Genomic DNA, 11,970 nt, shown 5'->3' with positions numbered 1-11,970 from the left:
GATTATCCATTTCTAGATTTTATTGTTTAGATTATCCATTTCCGTACATCTGAAATGTGTCTGGTCATCTTGGTGTTTGTAATACCACAAAATACATTTCTCATATATTTTTAAAGTGCGTGTACCTTCGAGGAGTAATGGTTATGGCGACGAGTTCTGGTCTCCATTTTAAGGGTATTTCCCCGTTTCAAGGTCACAAACTGTTATTTCACTGTGTTGTAACTTTATCCAAATAATTAACTAAACTTACAATGTCTATTTTTTCAAGGGTTTATACTAGGGTCTACGGCTTTAACATGGCTACGCTATACAAATTGCATGCGTGTTTTGTTTAACGATACCACCAGAGCACATTGGTTTATTAATAATTTGGTAATTCTGACATATAGTCTTAGAGAAGAAACCCGCTAATTTGTTTCATTAGTAGCAAGATATCTTTTAAATGCACCATCCCACACACACACGTCAGTACATACCACGACCTTTGATATACCAGTCGCGGTGTACGAGCTGGAACGACAAAATAGCCCAATAAGCTCACCGACGGGAATCGACGGGAAATTGTATATGCACGGGCAGAGAACACCGGTTCTTTATGTTGAAAAGTTCATTATTTACAGACCGTTAAATGTATGTGTTACTTATACAGTTGTCGAAAACTTAGTATCTTGTTTTAAAACAATTCTGTTATACAAAATGTTACAATCTGCTACAAACATAAGAACATTCAACAGGTTAATTTATCAATATAATTATATGAATAACTAATACGAAAATATGACATTTCAAAACTACTAAATAAAACTACTATTTTTATTTATTTATTTATCATTATTATAAAAATTTGTTTGAGTCTTTTATAAGGAACTTCACGGTAAACGACAATAAAAATCTTTACCAAGTCTTTAATCGACGCCGACTAAGTGACGGAAATGGTTTATTTAACCACGCACTCAATACATTATATATATATTATTAATTCTGTTTTTGGGTGGGGTTTTTTAAAATGGGAACATAGTAGCAGACCACTGCGTCAGAGCTACGAAGGATCCGTCCGACCCTGACCGTCTGCGAAAGTTGTCATAAAATATTTCTTTGATGTTCGCCGATCTGCGTCGGTCTGCGTTTATTACCGATTTTATGGAAAGCAGGCTAAAATAAGAATTAGGTCAAAGTAACAGGTTTTTGTTCTGTATTGTTCCATTATGATATATAATATACAAAATGATGAGAACAAGTTGGCATATACATATAGGGGTTATCAGCGCCAAGGGAGGAAGGGTGGGGGCGGGTTTTGTATAGTTTATATATTTATATATATATATATTTATATATATATATATATATATATATATATATATATATATATATATATATATATATATATATATATTTGCAATGGTCAAAATTTGTATCTATAAACTATAGATCGAGCCATTAGTCATTAGCCATTATGTAAAGTTGTCCTAAATATTGTGGAGGTCGCCGCCGCCCCCACCCCCACTTCCTTGAGTCTCCTCCACCCCACCCCACCCCATCGTGTAGAGATATATGCACACCATGGATCTCAGTCCTTCTGTTGACCGATGGTTCTCATAAGACAGCAAGCGAAGATGATTCCAAAGATCTGGAAAAAAAAGTAAAAATGATGAAGGTTGTGGTAATGATTGTGATGGTGGTGATGATGTTGATGACAATGGTGGCGATGATGGTTGTTATGATGTTGATGATGGTGGTGGTGATGATGATGATGTTGATGATGGTGGTGGTGGTGATGATGATGATGATGTTAATGATGGTGGTGGTGATGATGATGATGATGTTGATGATGGTGGTGGTGGTGATGATGATGATGTTGATGACAATGGTGGCGATGATGGTTGTTATGATGTTGATGATGGTGGTGGTGATGATGATGATGTTGATGATGGTGGTGGTGATGATGATGATGTTGATGATGATGATGATGCTGATGTTGATGATGGTGGTGGTGGTGATGATGATGATGATGATGTTGATGATGATGATGTTGATGATGATGTTGATGATGATGTTGATGATTGTCATAGTCCTTACTGACACTGAATGTTTCCTTACCATCTTATTACACCAAACACGAATTGAACGCATTTCAAGTGTCAGATACATACACATCTCTACCCCAGCTAAGATCTGTCTAATATAACGACACCACTAGAGCACATTAACTGATCATCAGCTGTATACCAGTGGTAAACATTTGACAATCCTGACACATAGATAGAAAAACTATTACATTTTTCCATTATCAATTACAGATCCTCTTAATAAATTTACCTTCTCAAAGACAGGACATTTATTATGTTTAACGACACCACTAGAGCACGTTGATTAAGTAATCATCGGCTACTGGATGTCAAACATTTAGTAATTCTGACTCGTAGTCATCAGAGGAAACCCGCTACATTTCTCCTAATGCAGCAAGGGATCTTTTATATGCACTTCCCACAGACAGGAATTGACATACTACGGCCTTTGACCAGTTGTGGTGTACCGGTTGGAACGAGAAATACCTAGTCAGTTGAATGGATCCACCAAGGTGGTTTGACCTTGCAACGCAAACACCTCAAGCGAGCACTCAACCCAGTGAACTAAATTCCGCCCTTACTCTTACCTAAAGAGCGACAATGGCTTTTTAGTATATATAAGTGAAACGTTTAACTGCTGGGGCCTAATTCACAAAGGTCTCTTAGGCTCTGCTACCGGCCTCGGTGGCGTCGTGGTTAGGCCATCAGTCTACAGGCTGGTAGGTACTGGGTTCGGATCCTAGTCGAGGCATGGGATTTTTAATCCAGGTACCGACTCCAAACCCTGAGTGAGTGCTCCGCAAGGCTCAATAGGTAGGTGTAAACCACTTGCACCGACCAGTGATCCATAACTGGTTCAACAAAAGCCATGGTTTGTGCTATTCTGACTGTGAGAAGCGCAAATAAAAGATCCCTTGCTGCTAATCGGAAAGAGTAGCCCATGTAGTGGCGACAGCGGGTTTCCTCTCAAAATCTGTGTGGTCCTTAACCATATGTCTGACGCCATATAACCGTAAATAAAATGTGTTGAGTGCGTCTTTAAATAAAACATTTCTTTCTTTCTTAGGCTCTGCTAGACAACAAAGCATCCTCTTTGCAAGTCTTTCAGCATTGCACTGCGAGATCGCAAATTTACGAGAGTTTAGTGAATTAGACCCAGAGCTGGTCTTACTTATCGCCAGAGCGACAAAAACTTTGCAGTATAAATATATGTTCTAATGACATGTGTTGTCTACTGTCCTGCTTACCGTAAGAGCGACAAAGGCTTTGCAGTATAAATATATGCTCTAATGATATGTGTTGTCTACTGTCCTGCTTACCTTAAGAGCGACAAAGGCTTTGCAGTATAAATATATGCTCTAATGATATGTGTTATCTACTGTCCTGCCTACCGTAAGAGCGACAAAGGCTTTGCTGTATAAATATATGCTCTAATGATATGTGTTGTCTACTGTCCTGCTTACCGTAAGAGCGACAAAGGCTTTGCTGTATAAATATATGCTCTAATGATATGTGTTATCTACTGTCCTGCTTACCGTAAGAGCGACAAAGGCTTTGCTGTATAAATATATGCTCTAATGATATGTGTTGTCTACTGTCCTGCTTACCGTAAGAGTGACAAAGGCTTTGCTGTATAAATATATGCTCTAATGACATGTGTTGTCTACTGTCCTGCTTACCGTAAGAGTGACAAAGGCTTTGCTGTATAAATATATGCTCTAATGATATGTGTTGTCTACTGTCCTGCTTACCGTAAGAGTGACAAAGGCTTTGCTGTATAAATATATGCTCTAATGACATGTGTTGTCTACTGTCCTGCTTACCGTAAGAGTGACAAAGGCTTTGCTGTATAAATATATGCTCTAATGACATGTGTTGTCTACTGTCCTGCTTACCGTAAGAGTGACAAAGGCTTTGCTGTATAAATATATGCTCTAATGATATGTGTTGTCTACTGTCCTGCTTACCGTAAGAGTGACAAAGGCTTTGCTGTATAAATATATGCTCTAATGACATGTGTTGTCTACTGTCCTGCTTACCGTAAGAGTGACAAGGCTTTGCTGTATAAATATATGCTCTAATGATATGTGTTGTCTACTGTCCTGCTTACCGTAAGAGTGACAAAGGCTTTGCTGTATAAATATATGCTCTAATGACATGTGTTGTCTACTGTCCTGCTTACCGTAAGAGTGACAAAGGCTTTGCTGTATAAATATATGCTCTAATGATATGTGTTGTCTACTGTCCTGCTTACCGTAAGAGCGACAAAGGCTTTGCAGTATAAATATATGCTCTAATGATATGTGTTGTCTACTGTCCTGCTTACCGTAAGAGCGACAAAGGCTTTGCAGTATAAATATATGCTCTAATGATATGTGTTATCTACTGTCCTGCTTACCTTAAGAGCGACAAAGGCTTTGCAGTATAAATATATGCTCTAATGACATGTGTTGTCTACTGTCCTGCCTACCGTAAGAGCGACAAAGGCTTTGCTGTATAAATATATGCTCTAATGATATGTGTTATCTACTGTCCTGCCTACCGTAAGAGCGACAAAGGCTTTGCTGTATAAATATATGCTCTAATGATATGTGTTGTCTACTGTCCTGCCTACCGTAAGAGCGACAAAGGCTTTGCTGTATAAATATATGCTCTAATGACATGTGTTATCTACTGTCCTGCCTACCGTAAGAGCGACAAAGGCTTTGCAGTATAAATATATGCTCTAATGATATGTGTTGTCTACTGTCCTGCCTACCATAAGAGCGACCAAGGCTTTGCAGTATAAATATATGCTCTAATGATATGTGTTATCTACTGTCCTGCTTACCTTAAGAGCGACAAAGGCTTTGCAGTATAAATATATGCTCTAATGATATGTGTTATCTACTGTCCTGCCTACCGTAAGAGCGACAAATGCTTTGCAGTATAAATATATGCTCTAATGATATGTGTTGTCTACTGTCCTGCCTACCATAAGAGCGACCAAGGCTTTGCAGTATAAATATATGCTCTAATGACATGTGTTATCTACTGTCCTGCCTACCGTAAGAGCGACCAAGGCTTTGCAGTATAAATATATGCTCTAATGATATGTGTTATCTACTGTCCTGCTTACCTTAAGAGCGACAAAGGCTTTGCAGTATAAATATATGCTCTAATGACATGTGTTGTCTACTGTCCTGTTTACCATAAGAGCGACAAAGGCTTTGCAGTATAAATATATGCTCTAATGACATGTGTTGTCTACTGTCCTGCTTACCTTAAGAGCGACAAAGGCTTTGCAGTATAAATATATGCTCTAATGACATGTGTTGTCTACTGTCCTGCTTACCTTAAGAGCGACAAAGGCTTTGCAGTATAAATATATGCTCTAATGATATGTGTTATCTACTGTCCTGCTTACCTTAAGAGCGACAAAGGCTTTGCAGTATAAATATATGCTCCAATGATATGTGTTATCTACTGTCCTGCCTACCTTAAGAGCGACAAAGGCTTTCCAGTATAAATATATGCTCTAATGACATGTGTTGTCTACTGTCCTGCTTACCTTAAGAGCGACAAAGGCTTTGCTGTATAAATATATGCTCTAATGACATGTGTTATCTACTGTCCTGCCTACCTTAAGAGCGACAAAGGCTTTGCAGTATAAATATATGCTCTAATGATATGTGTTGTCTACTGTCCTGCCTACCGTAAGAGCGACAAAGGCTTTGCAGTATAAATATATGCTCTAATGATATGTGTTATCTACTGTCCTGCTTACCTTAAGAGCGACAAAGGCTTTGCAGTATAAATATATGCTCTAATGACATGTATTGTCTACTGTCCTGCCTACCGTAAGAGCGACAAAGGCTTTGCAGTATAAATATATGCTCTAATGATATGTGTTATCTACTGTCCTGCCTACCGTAAGAGCGACAAAGGCTTTGCAGTATAAATATATGCTCTAATGACATGTATTGTCTACTGTCCTGCCTACCGTAAGAGCGACCAAGGCTTTGCAGTATAAATATATGCTCTAATGACATGTGTTGTCTACTGTCCTGCCTACCGTAAGAGTGACAAACGCTTTGCAGTATAAATATATGCTCTAATGACATGTGTTGTCTACTGTCCTGCCTACCGTAAGAGTGACAAACGCTTTGCAGTATAAATATATGCTCTAATGACATGTGTTGTCTACTGTCCTGCTTACCGTAAGAGCGACCAAGGCTTTGCAGTATAAATATATGCTCTAATGACATGTGTTGTCTACTGTCCTGCTTACCGTAAGAGCGACAAAGGCTTTGCAGTATAAATATATGCTCTAATGACATGTGTTGTCTACTGTCCTGCCTACCGTAAGAGCGACCAAGGCTTTGCAGTATAAATATATGCTCTAATGACATGTGTTGTCTACTGTCCTGCTTACCTTAAGAGCGGCAAAGGCTTTGCTGTATAAATATATGCTCTAATGACATGTGTTATCTACTGTCCTGCTTACCGTAAGAGCGACAAAGGCTTTGCAGTATAAATATATGCTCTAATGACATGTGTTATCTACTGTCCTGCTTACCGTAAGAGCGACAAAGGCTTTGCAGTATAAATATATGCTCTAATGACATGTGTTGTCTACTGTCCTGCTTACCGTAAGAGCGACAAAGGCTTTGCAGTATAAATATATGCTCTAATGACATGTGTTATCTACTGTCCTGCCTACCGTAAGAGCGACAAAGGCTTTGCAATATAAATATATGCTCTAATGACATGTGTTATCTACTGTCCTGCCTACCGTAAGAGCGACAAAGGCTTTGCAGTATAAATATATGCTCTAATGACATGTGTTATCTACTGTCCTGCTTACCTTGAGAGCGACAAAGGCTTTGCAGTATAAATATATGCTCTAATGACATGTGTTGTCTACTGTCCTGCTTACCGTAAGAGCGACAAAGGCTTTGCAGTATAAATATATGCTCTAATGACATGTGTTATCTACTGTCCTGCTTACCTTGAGAGCGACAAAGGCTTTGCAGTATAAATATATGCTCTAATGACATGTGTTGTCTACTGTCCTGCTTACCGTAAGAGCGACAAAGGCTTTGCACTATAAATATATGCTCTAATGACATGTATTGTCTACTGTCCTGCCTACCGTAAGAGCGACCAAGGCTTTGCAGTATAAATATATGCTCTAATGACATGTGTTGTCTACTGTCCTGCCTACCGTAAGAGCGACAAAGGCTTTGCAGTATAAATATATGCTCTAATGACATGTGTTGTCTACTGTCCTGCTTACCGTAAGAGCGACCAAGGCTTTGCAGTATAAATATATGCTCTAATGACATGTGTTGTCTACTGTCCTGCTTACCGTAAGAGTGACAAAGGCTTTGCAGTATAAATATATGCTCTAATGACATGTGTTGTCTACTGTCCTGCTTACCTTAAGAGCGACAAAGGCTTTGCTGTATAAATATATGCTCTAATGACATGTGTTATCTACTGTCCTGCTTACCGTAAGAGCGACAAAGGCTTTGAAGTATAAATATATGCTCTAATGACATGTGTTGTCTACTGTCCTGCCTACCGTATGAGCGACCAAGGCTTTGCTGTATAAATATATGCTCTAATGACATGTGTTATCTACTGTCCTGCTTACCTTAAGAGCGACCAAGGCTTTGCAGTATAAATATATGCTCTAATGACATGTGTTGTCTACTGTCCTGCTTACCTTAAGAGCGACCAAGGCTTTGCAGTATAAATATATGCTCTAATGATATGTGTTGTCTACTGTCCTGCTTACCTTAAGAGCGACAAAGGCTTTGCAGTATAAATATATGCTCTAATGACATGTGTTGTCTACTGTCCTGCCTACCGTAAGAGCGACCAATGCTTTGCAGTATAAATATATGCTCTAATGACATGTGTTGTCTACTGTCCTGCTTACCTTAAGAGCGACAAAGGCTTTGCAGTATAAATATATGCTCTAATGATATGTGTTATCTACTGTCCTGCCTACCGTAAGAGCGACCAAGGCTTTGCAGTATAAATATATGCTCTAATGACATGTGTTGTCTACTGTCCTGCTTACCTTAAGAGCGACAAAGGCTTTGCTGTATAAATATATGCTCTAATGATATGTCTTATCTACTGTCCTGCCTACCGTAAGAGCGACCAAGGCTTTGCAGTATAAATATATGCTCTAATGACATGTGTTGTCTACTGTCCTGCTTACCTTAAGAGCGACAAAGGCTTTGCTGTATAAATATATGCTCTAATGACATGTGTTATCTACTGTCCTGCCTACCATAAGAGCGACAAAGGCTTTGCAGTATAAATATATGCTCTAATGACATGTGTTGTCTACTGTCCTGCTTACCGTAAGAGCGACCAAGGCTTTGCAGTATAAATATATGCTCTAATGACATGTGTTGTCTACTGTCCTGCCTACCGTAAGAGCGACCAAGGCTTTGCAGTATAAATATATGCTCTAATGACATGTGTTGTCTACTGTCCTGCTTACCTTAAGAGCGACAAAGGCTTTGCAGTATAAATATATGCTCTAATGACATGTGTTGTCTACTGTCCTGCCTACCGTAAGAGCGACAAAGGCTTTGCAGTATAAATATATGCTCTAATGACATGTGTTGTCTACTGTCCTGCTTACCTTAAGAGCGACAAAGGCTTTGCAGTATAAATATATGCTCTAATGACATGTGTTGTCTACTGTCCTGCTTACCTTAAGAGCGACAAAGGCTTTGCAGTATAAATATATGCTCTAATGATATGTGTTATCTACTGTCCTGCTTACCTTAAGAGCGACAAAGGCTTTGCAGTATAAATATGTGCTCTAATGATATGTGTTGTCTATTGTCCTGCTTACCTTAAGAGCGACAAAGGCTTTGCAGTATAAATATATGCTCTAATGACATGTGTTGTCTACTGTCCTGCTTACCTTAAGAGCGACAAAGGCTTTGCAGTATAAATATATGCTCTAATGATATGTGTTATCTACTGTCCTGCTTACCTTAAGAGCGACAAAGGCTTTGCAGTATAAATATGTGCTCTAATGATATGTGTTGTCTATTGTCCTGCTTACCTTAAGAGCGACAAAGGCTTTGCAGTATAAATATATGCTCTAATGACATGTGTTGTCTACTGTCCTGCCTACCGTAAGAGCGACAAAGGCTTTCCAGTATAAATATATGCTCTAATGACATGTGTTGTCTACTGTCCTGCCTACCGTAAGAGCGACAAAGGCTTTCCAGTATAAATATATGCTCTAATGACATGTGTTGTCTACTGTCCTGCCTACCGTAAGAGCGACAAAGGCTTTCCAGTATAAATATATGCTCTAATGACATGTGTTGTCTACTGTCCTGCCTACCGTAAGAGCGACAAATGCTTTGCAGTATAAATATATGCTCTAATGATATGTGTTATCTACTGTCCTGCTTACCATAAGAGCGACAAATGCTTTGCAGTATAAATATATGCTCTAATGATATGTGTTATCTACGTATACGGTTCTACTTACCTCCAGAGCGGCAATGGCGAAGGCAATTCCAATGACAATGACCGACTTGTGAACGAGCCAGCTTCTGATTTTCGGATAGCATGGCTGCAAATGAATAATCACTGTGTTGGTTAACTCTCGTACATTATGTCATTACACAGTGGTCAAACATAATTTTAACTGGCATGTTGCAAACAAATCGTATCGTATTCAACAATGGATCGACGCGCAGACAGACAGACAGACAGACAGACAGACATATACACAGGAAATCGGACAAAAAACGCACACAAATACAAGCACACAGATTAAAAACTATAAAACTATTGTGATGTTGATGTTACAATAATACAACCAACTTTATAAACAGGTGTGGATCCGGGGGGGGGGGGGGGGGGGGGGGACGTCGAGGATGGCGCCCCACAGCCTGGAAATAACAGCCTGTTCAAAAACTGTTTACCATATTCTGTGTCCCCCCCCCCCCCCCTTCACAAACCCCTGAATTCGCGCTTGATAGCATGCATACAATATATAGATATTCATACATAAATACATCCATCCATCCATATATCCTTCTATATATCCATCCATATATCCATATATCCATCCATCCATACATACACCCATACACACATACACACACACACACATACACACACACACACACACACATACACACACACACACATACATACATACATATTATATATACATACATACAATTTTAAAAAGAAATTTAAAATTATCATATGTCTTCCATCGATGGCAATGGATCCTGCGATCCATCGCACCTCGGATCAGAGTTGGGGTTCTTACCATCTGCATATAGGAATTTGTACTTGTAGGCGTGACTGGACAAAACGAGTCTTTAGGTGTTGCCGTGTTGTCGCCGTTCAGGAATTTATCCCTGTCTGTGAGAACACAGCACGTGACAGGAACCGTTGTTTTGTTGGTCCACGCTGTAGCGTTCTTGAAGTCCTTATAGGTGTCGATACCGCAGCACTCGAACTGCGGAACAAAGGTAAAACATTTAGAAGATCCCAATAGAAACATGGTTTAAAGGAAAGGAAAGTTTGTGTAATTATAAACGACATCTCAGCACATTTTTAAGACCATGGCTGTTTGGTGTAGACCTAGCATGGGGAGAGTTAAAAGGGTGACACCACTGGAGCACATTTGATTAATTAATCATCACCTATTGCATGTTAAACATTTGGTAATTCTAACTCGTAGTCATCAGAGGAAACCCGCTACATTTTTTCTAATGCAGCAAGGGATCTTTTATATGCAGGCAGGAATGAAAATGAGGGAGGAGGGAAAAGAGAGAGGAAGAGAGGGAAGGGAAGGGGGATGGAAGATAGATACCGAGAGAGAGAGAGAGAGAGAGAGAGAGAGAGAGAGAGAGAGAGAGAGAGAGAAGAGAGAGAGAGAGAGAGAGAGAGAGAGAGAGAGAGAGAGGAGGGGGGGGGAAGAGAGAGACTGGCAGAGAGACACTGAGACAGATACAGAGAGACAGACAGACAGGGAGAGAGAGAGAGAGAGAGAAGAGAGAGAGAGAGAGAGAGAGAGAGAGAGAGAGAGAGAGGAGAGGAGAGAGACGAGAGAAGAGGAGAGAGAGAGAGAGAGAGAGAGAGAGGTAGAGGGGAAGAGAGAGACTTGCAGAGAGACACCGAGACAGATACAGAGAGACAGACAGACAGGGAGGGAGAGGGATACAGAGAGGGAAGGAAGAAAATGTTTTATTTAACGACGCACTCAACACATTTTATTTACAGTTATAATGCGTCGGACATATGGTTAAGGACCACACAAATATTGAGAGAGGAAACCCGCTGTCGCCACTTCATGGAGTACTCTTTTCGATTAGCAGCAAGGGATATTTTATATGTACCATCCCACAGACAAGATAGCTGGGACGGTACATGCTCTTAATTTGTTTTCGCCTGTGGCGATTTTAATTGTGTTAGAGGGCCGTGTGCAGTTTCATTGCACGTAGCCCAGGTGGGCAACTTGTCACGTAATACTTCGCGCGATCGGGCATTCCAATATGCTCTTAGTCCAGCTGTGGAGGCCATGTGGCGAGTAGTTACGTAATACCTCTGCGAGTGCGGTTTCGACGACCGTGATTTTGGCGACCAAGGCGTCAGTAAGTCTGACGATCAGAGAAATTATACCGACTCTGGGAGAGGTGGAATATCAGATGATAGGGGGAGGTACCGCCTTGTACCCCCAGGCAATATTCTGATTTATAATAAATAGCTAGTTTTTAGAGATATCGAGGAGAACCAGAATAGGAAGGCTCCCAGGGAACGTAGTCCGTTGGACTATGGTAAATATTTTTATTTCTGCTCTGTGTATATCCTTGATGTGACTGATGTGACTTTAAATATTTTAATACTGTATTATACC

General features: G+C 39.9%; 1 protein-coding gene across 1 annotated transcript; it reads right to left on the bottom strand.

Annotated features, from left to right (window-relative positions):
- Window positions 1–1,004: 1,004 nt before the first annotated feature.
- On the bottom strand, window positions 1,005–10,629 carry LOC121376799 (CD63 antigen-like). Its single transcript, XM_041504574.1, has 3 exons — window positions 10,378–10,629; window positions 9,583–9,666; window positions 1,005–1,627 (listed from the first exon to the last, which is right to left on the bottom strand). The coding sequence occupies exons 1-3, from the start codon at window positions 10,612–10,614 to the stop codon at window positions 1,568–1,570; spliced, it is 381 nt and encodes a 126-aa protein (XP_041360508.1). The 5' UTR covers window positions 10,615–10,629; the 3' UTR covers window positions 1,005–1,567.
- Window positions 10,630–11,970: the final 1,341 nt, after the last annotated feature.

Source organism: Gigantopelta aegis, chromosome 7, assembly GCF_016097555.1.
Source record: "Gigantopelta aegis isolate Gae_Host chromosome 7, Gae_host_genome, whole genome shotgun sequence".
Taxonomy (NCBI): Eukaryota; Metazoa; Mollusca; class Gastropoda; order Neomphalida; family Peltospiridae; genus Gigantopelta; species Gigantopelta aegis.
This window is presented reverse-complemented; position numbering and strand designations above follow the sequence as displayed.

What these genes read in the sequence shown, in the direction of transcription:
- LOC121376799 (XM_041504574.1), bottom strand. Translation starts at nt 10,614, where the DNA reads ATGTTTCTATTGGGATCTTCTAAATGTTTTACCTTTGTTCCGCAGTTC. An exon ending in CAAATTCCTATATGCAGATG is followed by an intron (nt 9,667 to 10,377) that starts GTAAGAACCCCA and finishes ATTCATTTGCAG; the next exon opens with CCATGCTATCCGAAAATCAG. An exon ending in TCGCCATTGCCGCTCTGGAG is followed by an intron (nt 1,628 to 9,582) that starts GTAAGTAGAACC and finishes TTTTTTTTCCAG; the next exon opens with ATCTTTGGAATCATCTTCGC.